This window comes from Ochotona princeps, chromosome 9, assembly GCF_030435755.1.
Source record: "Ochotona princeps isolate mOchPri1 chromosome 9, mOchPri1.hap1, whole genome shotgun sequence".
Classification (NCBI taxonomy): Eukaryota; Metazoa; Chordata; class Mammalia; order Lagomorpha; family Ochotonidae; genus Ochotona; species Ochotona princeps.
In genome coordinates this window covers 43803942-43818572 of record NC_080840.1, presented here as the reverse complement: position 1 = coordinate 43818572, position 14631 = coordinate 43803942, and the positions used below count along the sequence as shown (strand labels likewise).

Genomic DNA, 14631 nt, shown 5'->3' with positions numbered 1-14631 from the left:
ATCTTCTGCCTGCTAGCCCTGACTTCCCATCTGGGGTGTCTGTTCATGTCCTAGCTGCTCCAATTTTGATCCAATTCTCTCCTCATGGCCTACAAAAGCAACAGAGGATGGCCCAAGTCCTTGGGCCCATTTACCCATGTGAGAGAACAGGAAGAAGCTCCCGGCTACCAGTTTTGGATCAGCTCAGCTCATCTCAGCTCTGGCCATTGTAGCCATTTGGGAAGTGAATCAGTGGATGGGAGACTTCTTTCTCTCTTTATTTTTTAGTAAAATCTGCTGTTCAAATAAAAATAAACAGATCTTTTAAAAAAAATAAAATGCAACAGGACCATCAAAATCTCTTCCCCCTCAAAAGGATAACTTCCCTAATCAGCAGCATGGCCTAAGTAATTTCCTGTTTCACTATTATTATGCCCCTAGGCTTTGGTCAGGATAGAAGCACAACATGAAGTCAGCCCTGTCCTCACCAGCCGCCCTGGAAGAGATACTGCGAACCCTGCTGATGGCAGCATTTTTGAAGCCATGCAACAATGTCACTGAGACACAAAGCACATGTCACAGATGATTCACTCCTATGGTTGGACTGAGTCTGCTGATACTGCACAGCTGACCTTGGGGAGGTTAAAAGATTTCAAGCCATCACTTTTCACGTAAGTAAGAACATCCTGGTTAAGCACCCCAATGTTTCACAACACAGGGCAATTCCTTTACAGGCAGACATCCATAAGAAGGTCTCATTGGACTATTTATGGTTCAGTTGCATGGTTAATATGGGGGAAACATCATCCAAAAATAGCTTCCAGTGACTACAGTCAAACACAGACAAATGCAAATAATAGGAAAATTAGAGCACACAGGACTGAAGTGTGGGAAACACTTCAGGTACATAGTCTCACTCTTCCTTTCAACAACCAATGAGACAGCTGATTGCTCATTTCAGTGATGTGGGAACTGAGGCTGGAGAAGTCAAATGCACTTGCAGACAACCAAGGGTTCTGAAGAAGCCAGAGCAGAGCCTGACACCATGGTGTAAAGCCAATGTCTGCAACACTGGAATCCCATATAAGCACCTGTTGGAGCTCTGGCTGCTCCACTTTTGATCCTCCCTGATGAGTACTTGGGGAAAAAACAGTGGAAGACAGGCCATGTACTTAAGCCCCTGCTACTCACATGGGAAACCTGGAAGAAGCTCCTGGCACCTGGATTTAGTCTTTCCCAGCCCCAGCTGGGAAAAGTGGCCATCTGGGGGAGTGAATTAGCAGATGGCAGATCTCTCTTTCTCTCTCTCTAATGCTTCCAAATAAATAAATATATATATTTAAATAAATAAATATATATATATAAAGCAGCAGCAGCAGCCAGAGCTGCCCGGCTCTCACTGTTTTGAATGAAATTGGCCAGGCTGCTTATCAGATTTTCAGCATTCTCATCTATCAAATGATAAGAAGAATGCCAACGTGAAAGGCACATGAGAAAATCCATGAAAATGCAGGCAGGGCAGAGTTGTAAAGCTGGTGCACTCTCTGGTCTCCTCGTCCCCTCCTCTTCCTGCCCCTCTACACCCACCGCTTCCTCCCACTCGGGGCATGGTAAAGCAAAGAACACTCGACTGGACACAAAAATCTAAAGCATGAGCCCTCCAGCAAAGAGACAGGGTCTGAAAGGGAAGGCCAGGGAGAGAAGGGAGAAGTCTGTGGTCTGTGTAGCAAGCTGACCTGGTTAGGGAGGGTACAGGCACAGGAAGTACTGCAGTTTTCTGCAGAAGCTATGGATTCTAAAGAGGAAGAGAATTCTTGACCAGTAGTTCATGCCAAAGCCATCTGGGGAAAGCTTTCTTCATACTGTCTTCAATAATTTCCCTACAGATTCTTTATTAATGATGAAAGTGTGCAAAATAGAGGAGTCTGGTGATTCCCTTTAAAAATCAAACATCTGCAGGAATGGAACCAACTGCTATCGAGTGACTCTCAAGGGGTGTACAGAGAGCAAAGAATCATGGAGTTCCTTAGATAACCCAGTCAATGGCACAACCTGAGCGACATCACAGGAAACTTTGGAAAAATCCCAGTAGTGGGACAGGTCACGAAACATATGACTGTTGCAGATCAAAGGTGACTGAGATGTGCCATGCATGTGATCAGGCAGGGGAAAAAACCACAAGGACATCATTGGGGCAATTGGATGAAATTCAAATATGACCTCTGTTCGAGTTAATGGTGTGTGCCAGTTCCTCAGAATGATGGCTCTTGCATGGTGTAAGATAATGACCTTGCTCTTGGAGATACACAAACATTCAGCAGCTAAGAGTTACACTGCAGGAGTTCTGTCACTTCTGCAACAAGTATGTGTAGATACAAAGGATGAAGCCAATAGAATAAAATATCAGCAAATGGTCAGTCTGGGTGAAGCCTGACCATTTGCTAATTTTCCTGCCCTACTCTATGGGTTTGAAAATCATAAATATTAAGAAACTAATGTAAATATATTGAGGGGGAATAATAAAGCAGTGTTATTCGCAACAGCCAAAATGTAGAAGCAACCAGACTATCCATTAGCCATACCGTGGAATAATACTCAGACATAAAAAGGATGGGTTTTTGATATATTCCATAATGTAGATGAGCCTTGAAAACTTAATGCTTGCTGAAACAAGCCAAATGCAAACAAAGCAAATATTGAATGATTCCACTTTCATGAGCTAGTTAGAGAAGCCATTCAAGAGGCAGAAATGAAAATGGCAGTTATCAAAGAGCTGTTGGATAATGGTATGGCATCTTTCTTTGTCTTTCTATCTATCCTTCTTTCTCGTTCTCTTTTTTCTTTTGTTTTTTTTTTTTTTTTTAAGAGCAAAGACAGAAACAAAGCTTCCCTTCTGCTGGTTCACTCTTCTGAAGCACTCCATGGCTGCGTTTAAGTCAGGCCAAAGCTAGATGCTGGGAGCTCAATCCAGATCTCCCACATGGCTGACCAGAAACTCAGTATCTTGAGCCGTCACTGCTGCCTTCTAGAGTGTGCGTTAGCAGGAAGCTGGAGTCAAGAGCCATTGCTGATCATTAAACCCAGACGCACCAACACAGGACAAGGCCTCAGCTGGGGTTCGTAACTGCTAGCCTAAGTGCCCACCAGTAGTGTTTCATGCTCACGTATGTGCTAACAGGAAAGGAAATTGAATCCCATATAGACACCACAGTCGGGTTTTGAAATACGCCATGCAAAAGGACAATGTGAGACCACATAACTGCAAAGCTCTTGAATTTGAAAAGTATGTTCGTAATGACTGGTGGGGTGGTCAGAATCAGTTATACACTGGACCAGTATGTGCCTCGTGACTTCACCTGCTAGGATAAAAGTGGGCCTGACCCCAGCTGGACATACCCAGTTCCTGCTCAGAAAAATCCAGCTGCCCCTTGCATTAAGAAATCACATTCATGTCCAAGGATGCAGAGCTGACACTAACAAAGTGGCCATCAGACGTGAGTGACTTCACACGCTTTCCCCACAGGAACTGCACTTTCCATTAGAGTCATAAAGAGAATGTGATGCTTGAACATTTTTTTGTTTTCATATTGCTTTCATAAGGCAACTCAGATTCACTGCACAACTTTGGACATAAAGGATCCCTTGAGGAAGGCCAGAGAGATCATTTGGGTGCACTCTCTGCTAGTCCGCCAAGTAGCTTTGGAAACTTTCTTGGCAATTCTCAATTTGTTAGAAGTGTGGGGTTTCCAACTGAGCCAGTGGGTCCCAAACCTAGGTGCACCTTTCCCTGAAACAAAAGCAAATTTCCACTTAAAATGTGTGCCCAGAGATTTGGACGCTGAGCAAATCATGATTGAGAAAACTCTTGGGCTAAACTCCCATTGCTCTGTTCCTTGAAAACATTAAGAGAACTGCTATGTTACAAGAAACAGTGAAGTCAAAACAAAAAGACTTTGCAGGTCAGTCGCCCCCAATGGGCAGATGAAGCAAACGAGGTGAGGTCCCTGAGACACTGGCCTCTGTTGCGGATACTGACCCCAGAGTCATGCACTCACCCATCCAGACCTCCCCGAATTGTCCGGCGCCGAGCCTTTTCACCAGCTTGATGGACTCCCGTGGGATCTCCCAGGCATCTTTATCCCAAGGCTTTTGTGGTTTGGGACTAATGCACGCCTTCTCCAACCTTCTGCATAAGCCATCTGACTGCTCTGAATCGAAAAGGAAAATGACAGTTATGAAATGCAGAGCCTTGGTTTTTAGTAGCCTTCCGTCCAGAGAAGTTAAACTCTTAATCCTAGGATGTCCAACTTAGCAGTCTAAGAATCTAAAACACTGATGGGATTGTGTGCTTTGCACAAACAGGACTTTGGAAAATACAATTTGAAACATGGGTTGACACACTTAATAAAATATGTCTTCCACAGCACTACACTGCACTGCATGATCTCAACACAAATGCCAGATAGATAAATGAATAGGGATGATAGAGGGAGAGGAATTGCGTAAAACTGGAGGCATGCTGCCTCCACATACTGGAACCTAAACTGTACATTCCTTTAAAGCAGGTGTTGAAAAGAAGTGGTGACAACAGGTGGTGCACCTGACTTCACTCACTAAGGAGCAAACCTAAAGGTCATGAGTACAGGCTTGGCAGCACTGGAATGTAACAGCAGAGATCAAGAACACTGATCAACCACTAAGAGTTATTTTAGCCGTGGGGGGAGTGCTATTACTTCTGTTTTCCTTTATCAAGAGTGTGTGTTACTTTTGTGCACACATAATACCACTGTACACAAAGACACAGATTTGCAAATTTGCACTCCTAGTCCAGATATTTGGGCACAGTAAAATTATATATATGTATGTGTGTTCTTACACATGTGTATATAACTTCTCTTGCTAAGTGTGGAACATTGCATGACAAACAGCATGGATGATATAGGAAGTGCTGGAATAATTACTCACAAATGTCAACTCTTCCTTTTAATGACAAAATGGTTTGACTTGAAAAAAATTTTTTTAAAATTTAGGATAGCACAAAGCTGTATCCCTGCTTCCATTCTGTCTATTAGCTTTAGTGAATTACATGGGCTACTCAACACCTTATTATATTGTGTCCTAAGCCAGTGCCCTTGAAGTAAGCTGCATTGAACTGCGGTATTTGGTATGTCAAATGTATTAAAAGCACTTTCAATTTGTGATAGTTTCACAATGGGCTGACTAGGACACAACCCCATGGAAAGTGGAGAACTATTTGCATATATAATTACAGATTATTGAGGAACAACTGAACAAAGGACCAGACAATTTTATCCAAAAGATAACAATACACAAAACATTAAACGTGCTGTCTTCTCCAGCTTTTCGCATTTACTTACTCTGGTAATGTTTGATCATGTCACTAATGCAGGGGAAGGTGATTCGTGGGGAGATGTAATAGCCCCCGTTGTCCAGACTTCTAATCTTGTAGTGCTTGATCACATCGCCATTCACAGGGTCATAGTCCCTGACAGACAAGGAGAAGCTTCCTACGGGGAAAATGAACAAGTACGGTGTGTGGACATTTCACAAATGAGATCACCCTTACACACAGTTAAGTCATAAAATTTGTGGCAAATTGCACATGTGGCAGATGGAACTGAAAGATGGACTACTTGGGTGAAAAAAATTTTAAAACCCATGCAGTTATATTTCAATGAATTTTTTGAAGATTCTTGGTATATATGGATTTTAAAAACTTTTGTATCCAAACAAACTTATCTTTTGATTCCACTTTCCATGTACTCTCTTATAACAATGTATTACATATTTTGCTGTAATATATACAAAGTATAAATTATGCTTATATATAACACACATTTCTAACAGTTCTATAAAAATTCTACTTGCCAAATGAGGCTAGCATTTTATTTACTGAGCAGTTGACCAAGTTGCTGTGTCCTTCTTAATAATGATTTTGTTTATCTTTTAATGTTTTATGATTTCCACCTAATCAAAAAGCAGAGAGACAAGCCTTTCATTTTTCTGATTCACTTTGCAAATGCCCACAGCAGCCACAGCTGAGCTAAGCCGAAGCCAGGAGCCTGGGACTTTGTCTGGAGCTCCCCTGCACGGCAGGGATTTAAGAACTTGGGCCTTCACCTGTACCCTCCAAGGTGCATTAGCAGGACACTTGATCTGAAGTAGAATGGGAACTCTGATCCAGGGCGTGGGCATTACAGGCAGCTGTGTAACCTGCTACACCACAAGGTCTGGCTCGCCCCCACCCCTTTCAATAATTATTTAGTTGACTTGAGAAATTACTTTGATTTTTTTTTTCTTTTAAAATTGCAGGATTTATTCTGACAATAATACAAAAAGCTCAGCAAAAATATGGCATAAGAATTGGCCATAATTCAATTATGCATGTTTTCTATATTACGTAGAGTGGAAAGACTGATCATTTGACCTGTACGTTAGTGATCAAATTATAAAACATTCACAAACAGGGCTGGCATCGTGGTGTAGCAAGCTGATTCTTCATTCGCACTGCCAGTATCCCATATGGATGTCAGTTGGTGTCCTGGCTACTCTACTTCCAATCCAGCTTTCTGCTTGTTGCTTGGGAAAGCAGCAGGGGATGACTCAAGTCCTGAGGGTCCTGTACCCACAGGAAAGACCTGAAGAAGCTCCTGGCTCCCAGTTGTGAATCAGCTCAGCTCTGGCCTGTTGTGTCCATCTGGGAAGCAAACCAGTGGATGAAAGACTTCTCTATAGCTCCTCTCTCTGTAAATCTTTCAAATAAAAATAAATAAATTTTTTGGAAAACATTCACAATCAGAATATATTATATCCTTCTGGGCTTTCTTCAGTAGTTCTAAGTAGCATCTGCAAATAGTTTTCCACATAGTGTCTTCCAAGTGACCTTCAACCTCTTCCTACCTTTCAGCGTTTCACTTTCTCTGATAAGGAAAGCTCCGGCGCTATTCCCTGGTGCCAGAAGTTGCCGCTCTGCATCTTTCCTGGTTATATCTTTGAAAAACCACCTGCAGAGACATTTTCATAGTACACGGGGTAGCATGAGTCACAGAAGGAGTGAGATGAAGAACAGCAACAAGAAATCCAAACAGGGAACACCACCAAGCAACAGAATAACATGCAAGCACTCACTCTTCTGTCTCCAAGGTGTTGACTTTGGCTACATAGTTGCTGGGGATGAAGCCTTCCCTCTTTGTGGAAAGTGACTTAGCTTTCCACCATTCTCCATGCCTACAAGAGAAACGCACATCGATTGTATTTATCGCCAAGAATTAAAACAGCAATTTTCTTGAGGTGTTTGCTGAAGGTGGGTGAGCAATATCCCTGGAACCCCAATCCTGGAGAACAATTTACATCTCTTGATGAAATAAAAATATTTGGAGACTAGAGCAAAGGAAAACAGCTTGAGGATACAAATGTGGGTCATTGTGCTCTGTGCTATAGAAAAAAGTGCCACAACCAGTTTGGGAAAAAAAAAAAGGCTTGACTTTATAAAGAAGGGCAGGGCACACTAAGTCTTGAGTTCACAGACCGCTAGTGCTAGAGCTTAAGGTTGAAGTCTGAGGGCAATGGCTTACAGGTGGACAAAAGTTCAAGACCAAGATTGAGGCCTGTGGGTAAGCATCCACATGCGCAGTGGTCCAAGGCCACAGAACTAACGTGTACTTGGGTCACCTTGTTGCCTCCTGATCATCAAGCATTGGCTGATTAATGTGAATATAGGGCATGACTATCAATATTTGTACCACCCAAATCCTGTAATTTGATTTCCCAATAAGAGGCTGAGGCAGAGAGTTTTCTGGGTTGACCTCCCTCTCTTAGAGAAAGGGGGCTTTCCTCTGCCACCCACTTTTATCATCTTCATCTTGTGTCTGTCTCATTTCTTATTTTCTCAACTGCATGTTACTTTCCTCTCCGAACCTATTCATGCTGCATGGGTCATGGTAATAAGGACTGGTAAAATTGCTCTCCTCTTGCAGAAGCAAAGCATTTGTACTTTCTCCCGCAGAGCTAATTTCCATTCAGAAATGGCCGCGAAGGGAACAATAGGTCATAGTGAGACACGATAAAGACAAGCTCCCTCCGACTTGACATGGATCCACCTCCAGCTCCAAACCACTACAAGGCAAAGAGCATCCAAATCCTTTGGCCAAAAGACCCCCTGCTGAGCTCAGCAGGTAGCCTAGTGGCTAACGTCCTCGCCTTGCATGTGCTGGGATCCCACCTGGGTGCTGGTTCCTGTCCCAGCTACCCCATTTCCCATTCAGTTCCCTGCTTGTGGCCTGGGAAAGCAGTAGAGGATGGCCCAAAGCCTTGGGACCCTGCACCCATGTGGGAGACCTGGAAGAAGCTCCTGGTTCCTAACTTTGGATCGGCATTGTGGACACTTGGGGAGTGAACCAGTGGCCAGAAGATCGTTCTCTCTGTTTCCCCTCCTTTCTATATCTGACTTTCCACAACAAATAAATATATTAAAGCAACAACAACAACAATGAAAAACCCTGTTTCCTTCATAAGGATTTCCCTGACCTATGGTCTTTTGCAGAATAGCCCAGTTTACTCTTCCTGGGGTGGTGGTAGCAATACCACCATTTTGAATGTGTTGTGTACAAAACAAAACTAAAACCCAAACACAACAGTGCCTGGGCAGAACACCAAGGCAGGTCCAAAGTGAAGTGTCCCTGTAATCAGGGGACCAAGTCAGCACTCTGAGTCAGTGCAGATCAAAGTGCTAGGTGCCAAAGAGAAAACCCCACAGTCTCCTCTTCCAGTAAAAACCACTGCCCTGCTCCTGTCATTGAGCCAGTGGGCTGAACCTCTTCTTGCCATGCTATCTTCCCCGCACTTAAGCAGATGCTTCCGATAAACCTTGAAGGAGTTGAACATGGATCTCTTGCCACTTGGTATTACAAGAAAAGCAAAGAACCTAAAGTTCCTATCAATAACTCATGTGCTATTAACCCCTTTGTTAATAAAACATACAGATGGACACCATGAGACAAAAGAAAACCATGAAACATCCCATGATGGCAGGGAAGCCCCATCATTATGCTCCAAGCATCAACGAGACAGCAGGTCAGGACAGGAGGAGGCTGGGCCAGCACTGGAAAGTGCAGGTAAGAGAGAGAGAAAGGACTGGGTCCCTGTGAATCTCAGCTGCATCCTTTGAAAGCAGACAGGATCCTCGTCTGTGAGAGATGAAAGGCATCTGAAACCAACACCAAGTACTTCCTATTCTAAACCCATGCTATATCAGCAGGCCATGCCATGCAAAATTAGTACAAAAGAAAACTTTCAGTAGAAAAGTAGAAAATTTAAACTAGCTGGAATTTAAACTAGCTGCTTTTTAAAGTGTTAATCTATTAATTTTATTTATTTGAAAAGCAGAAACAGAGGCACAGACCGAAGTCTTCCCTCCACAACAGCCAAAGCTATGCAGGGTCAAAGCCAAGCATTGGGAATTCAGTATGGGCTTCCCTTGAAGGTGCCAGAGACCTAACTTCCTGAACCATCCTCACCCACTACCTCCTGTAGTGTGAATTATCAAGAAGCTGGTATAAAGAGTGGAGCCAGGACTCAAACTCAGGCGCTCTAATATGGAATGCAGGTGTCCCAAGCTGTGTCCTAGCCACTGTGGCAAGTGCCAGTCTAGAGTTCCTTCTTCTTAGTATTGCCCTGTACCTGTGTGATCCAACAGGGGTCACGTGTCTTGAGTCAGCACAGAAGGTGGAACAAATGACCACATTCAAGCGTCTTAACAGGGGAGCTGCCCTTGAAGGGGCTGGGAACATGGGGTTAGGTCAGGCCACAAGCACCAAGTCAGAGATAGGTAGGAGGGACAGGGAGCCAGTGTTCGCTTTCACATTGGGGTCAATGTAGTTAACAATAATGCCGTATATCAGAACAGTAAGAAGAGACCATCTTTAAATGAACTCAGAACCTAACTTTTTTTAAAAATATTATTGAAAGGCAGCTACAGAGAGGAGAGATGAGGGAGACTAGGAGAGACTAGTTTACTGCCCAAATGGCCTCAATAGCCAGGGCTGGGACATACTATAGCCATGGGCCAGGATCCTCCTCTTGTCTCATATGTAGGTACAGAAGCCCAAGCACTTAAGACATCTTCTGCTGCTTGTCAGGTGTATTAGCAGGGAGTTGGACCAGAAATGGAGCATCTGGGACTTGAACCGGCACTCATATGAGACGCTGGGAACACAGTTGGCAGCTTTACCCACTATGCCACAACATCATCCTCCAAACCCAAACTTCTTAAGGTATAAGGCAAAACAACAACAACAACAACAACAAACAAACAAACAAAAAACCATTGCCTCCTCAAAGATAAAGCTTAAAGGCTCTCAGCTAGATTCCTCAGGGAGATGCCTTGGCCCTACGCCCTCCAATGCAGAAGCCACTCTGCACTGGGGGCTGGGAGGCCACCTGTCCTCAAGCAGGCGGTATGGCTGTCACTCTGCCACTGCAAGCAAAATGAGGCACAGGCAACAGGCCCCAGTGGCCTGAGGGAAGAAGCATCACACAGCATTGGGAGCACTTACTCCTCTACCACTTTCATCTTCTCTCCTTTCTTGAAAGACAAGTCGTCCGGATGGATGCCATCGTAGGGATATAAGGCTACCACAATGTCCCCTTGCTCCTCTGGATCTAAAAAGCAAGAACACAAGGGAAGATCTTGGAGGACTCAGCAGCAGAAACATGTTCACACACTCTCTCAACAGGCACAAAGAATGAACAGAAGTACTAAAGGGAAGGGCAAATGGATTAAGGACCTGGAGCTCACTAACTGGTGACACAGTTTACATGGTCTGTACACTGAGACCTGCTAGACATGGTATCTTATCACAAATCATAGGAAATCACAACTGTGATTCCTTCTAATTTCGTGTTTAGGAAATGAGATACTTGTGTTCACAGGAGCATTACTCACAAGTATCCAAAGATGGAAGCAGCCCAGGGTCCACGGGTGGGTGAATGGAGAACAATGGGCTGTGTGTGTGTGTGTGTGTGTGTGTACAATGGCATCTCATTCAGCCTTAAAAAAGAATGAAAATTTGATACATACTATATACTAGACGAATCTTAGGGACATCACACCAAGTGAAATGAGGCAGAGAAAGATAAATATTGTATGATTCCATTTATACAAGGCTACCTATAGTAGTCAAGTTCACAGAGACAGTGTAGATGTAGATGGTGGCCAGGGCTGGGCATGGGCATAGAAGGTCAGTGTTCAACGGCTACATAGTTCTTGTTTGGGCAGATGAGAAGGTTCTACAGATGGAGGGTGGTAATGGTTACACAACATTGAGAATGCATTTCCTGCCCCACTGAGCAGCTCAAACACGGTTAAGATGGTAAATTTTATGTTATTTGTATGTTCCTACAACAAAAATGTATGTACAAAACTCAAGGAAACCACTGTAAGAGGTTTTTACAATCAAGAAAAAAAAAAAACAGCGTTGCTATGAAAACATACCTTTAGTTTGAAACCTCTGTCCTGGTAAAAGCTGAGATTCTGAAACCTACGAGAGAATATTGGTTAGAAAAAAAAAAGAACGTGGGTTTAGGTTTTCTTGCACATGCATGCTGTGAATTTTTTTTTTTTTAGCAGTAGCAAATGAGGTTTAGATTTGCTGATTTCTGAAGCAGGAAAAGGGAGAGCTGAGAGAGAAAATTGTGCGGTGCTTGGTCTCTCCTGAGAGAGTGGCTACCTCTGTCGGCAGCAACAGTGCTCAGGTTGGCAGCTGCTAAGTGCCCGCCTGAGCTTCATTCTTCCTTCTGTTTGATAACCGAACTCTAGATGTGGGTGGCGATGGGCCCAGCTCAGGGACTGCACTTCTCAGGTTCCTGTCCTCAGTGCAGGAGGGAGATTGTGTAAGGCTGTGGCAAAGCCTCTCCCTTTTCCTTTCCATCGTCCTTATTTCTGATGAGAATTACTTGAAGGTGAATCCCAGCTGCCATGGGGACTGAACACGAGGAACAACAGAGAGGGAAGCTTTACATGGCCCGTGCCTTGGTGACCTTGCACAAGGGTCACACCACCCCAGGACTGGGAGTTGTCTGAATACAAATGGCCAGGACTTCGGTCACCAATGATTAAGAGCAAGTCTCAACAGGCTTTCCTGGGCTGCCCTTGACTCTGCCAAGTGCACAGACAGCACCCACTTATCGCTGGAGGTGGGAGTTACTGGCAGGAGCTTGCTGGCACAGAAATCCACCTGCACTCTGTTTAGTTCAAATTCCTCTTTCTTGCAGTGTCACAGTGAGGCTCATCTGAGGAAGGTACTTTCACAGGGCTCCACCACAAACCATGGAACATTTCTGTTCCTCATGGATGAAAGCGAGTTCATTGATCATTTGTACTGAAATCACAGTTTAAATTTCTGATCAAAGTTAATTATCTCCAATTCGTCAGGGATGGGGATAGGGGATAATTACTATACTGTGGGATCTGACAATTCATTCCATACCATTCTTCAATACTCCAGGAAATTTTATACTGATCTTGTAATCAGTTAAATGTGCATAATTAGGATGCATAATCTATTTTAAGCGATTTAGAGAAAATCATTAGCAGAAGTTGAATAATTTTGAAAGCAACAAACTCAATTTCTAATATCTAAGTCCCTTAATTTATAAACATCACAGCAGCCTCTATACAACCGACGAGAACACATCTGGGTGACTCCATACCACCGCTCCAGTTTGGCCCCTTACATAGGCTTTTGCTTGTGTGCCACTGAATGTGCATCATGTTCCCCTCACTGTCTCATCAGGCTCCCTGTCAGCAATCCATGACTCCTGTTTAAAGCCTGTTGGCTGGGCCCGAGCGTGTTATTTGTAGCCGTGGAATGATGTCAAACTGGCAGGCACGTGGATCAAGGACATCTGTGACTACAGAAGGCATAAACTAAGATACAGTACCGATGAGGGAACTGAAGGAATCTAGGTGTGTTCACTATTTTTGCTAACTTCATTTCTAATCATTTTGAACAAGAGAAAAAAATGATGTGTCTGTTTGTACTACATTTTGCTTTTCTGAATAAAGGATGTCTTGGTGGATCAGTTAAACACTAACAACAACAAAAAACACTTGGGTTTTAAAGAATATGTAAATGATACAAAGGATATCAGGAAAAAAATCCCATTTATGAGAACTTTGAAACTATAAGAAAACTGTCTGACTCCATTTCCTCTCATTTTAATTTCTATTAATCACAGTTATATGATGCATAGCTTTGCATTTGTGACACATTTGCTTTACATTCTATGCGTTCGAACACGGCAAGGTAGTCTAGTGGCTAGGGTCTTTGCTTTGCATGTGTTAGGATCCCATATGGATGTGGATCCCTGTCCCGGCTGCTCCACTTCCCATCCAGCTTCCTGTTTGTGACCTGGCAAAGCAGTCAAGAATGGCCCAAAACCTTGGGACCCTGCACCCATGTGGGAGACCAGGATGAGGCTCCTGGCACCTTGCTTTGGACTGGCTCAGCTCCGGCCATTGCAGCCACTTGGGGAATGAACCAGTGGACAGAAGATCTTTCTCTCTGTCTCTCATTCTCTCTGTAAATCTGATTTTCGAATAAGAATAAATACATCTTAAAAAATTCTTTGCATTCATTGTCACTGAATTATTAGTTACTGATATTCTTACACACTTTGAGTATATACATCATACTGTGCATCTACCCAGAATCATATGACAGCTTAATAGCGTGATACACTGATGTTCATCTCCTTCCGAGAAGACTAACTCAGTGATGACACGTGACTTTGACATGTGACCCTAATGTGGGATTAATATGTCCTACCTGCAAGGTAATGAGGAAAGGCTAGGGGGAGGGCAGGCAGAAGGATCTGATTACAGAATACACTTGTAAAATGATAAGACATTTTAAAGCATGTCAGACTAAAACTACATAAGTCTTTAACTTACAAGGTTTTTTTTATGTGTTTGAAAGGCACAGTGGAAGAATGAGAGGTCTTCCATACGATGTTTCACTGTCCAAATAGCCACAGATGCCAGGGCCAGGCCAAACCAGCAGCCTGGAACTCCATCTGGGTCTCCCAGATGAGTAACCAGGACCTAAGTACTCAGACCATGACTGACTGTCTTCCCAGGCACCTAAGTTGGCAGTTGGATAAAAATCTGAGCCCCTTGGACTCCAACAAGCATTCTAATACGAGATGCTGGCCTTGCAAGTGCTGCTTTCATGTGTTACACCAGAAAGACAGTGCTTGGGGGTTCTTCATGAAGGCGCTTCAGCTATCCTGAAATAAGCTTTTTCTAGCTTGAAAATTGCAGCATTCCATGAGACTAGGCTATAGGAGGATATGTATTTGTATGTATGTATGTATGCATATATATTGTGTGTATGCATATACACGTGTATGCGTATTGTGAGAAAACATTTGTAAAGAATGTATGATCTAAAATTAAGTGGATTTAAAATTACAATTATCTAAAGCACTGCTACTCCTATCTATAACATGTGGTATTAGTGCCAAGAATTTCTCAAATTGTGCTGAATAAGGTTGCTAGTGCAAGGACTCAGGCTTGGCCTGGCGGTGAAGATGCCACAATCCGGACTGGAGTGCCTGAGTTGATGCACGTCT

At 43.4% G+C, this 14631-nt stretch overlaps 1 protein-coding gene across 4 annotated transcripts in view; it reads right to left on the bottom strand.

Annotated features, from left to right (window-relative positions):
• The window catches only part of LYN (LYN proto-oncogene, Src family tyrosine kinase), a 125768-nt gene that overhangs the window by 47601 nt on the left and 63536 nt on the right, over window positions 1-14631 (bottom strand). For all 4 annotated transcript variants that reach the window (XM_004580587.3, XM_058668636.1, XM_058668635.1 and 1 more), the window contains 6 exons: window positions 11492-11537; window positions 10554-10659; window positions 7129-7227; window positions 6901-7004; window positions 5358-5507; window positions 4035-4187 (listed from right to left, as the gene is read on the bottom strand). In XM_004580587.3, the coding sequence (XP_004580644.1) occupies window positions 4035-4187; window positions 5358-5507; window positions 6901-7004; window positions 7129-7227; window positions 10554-10659; window positions 11492-11537 (658 nt within the window). The remainder of the gene's footprint in view (window positions 1-4034; window positions 4188-5357; window positions 5508-6900; window positions 7005-7128; window positions 7228-10553; window positions 10660-11491; window positions 11538-14631) is intronic.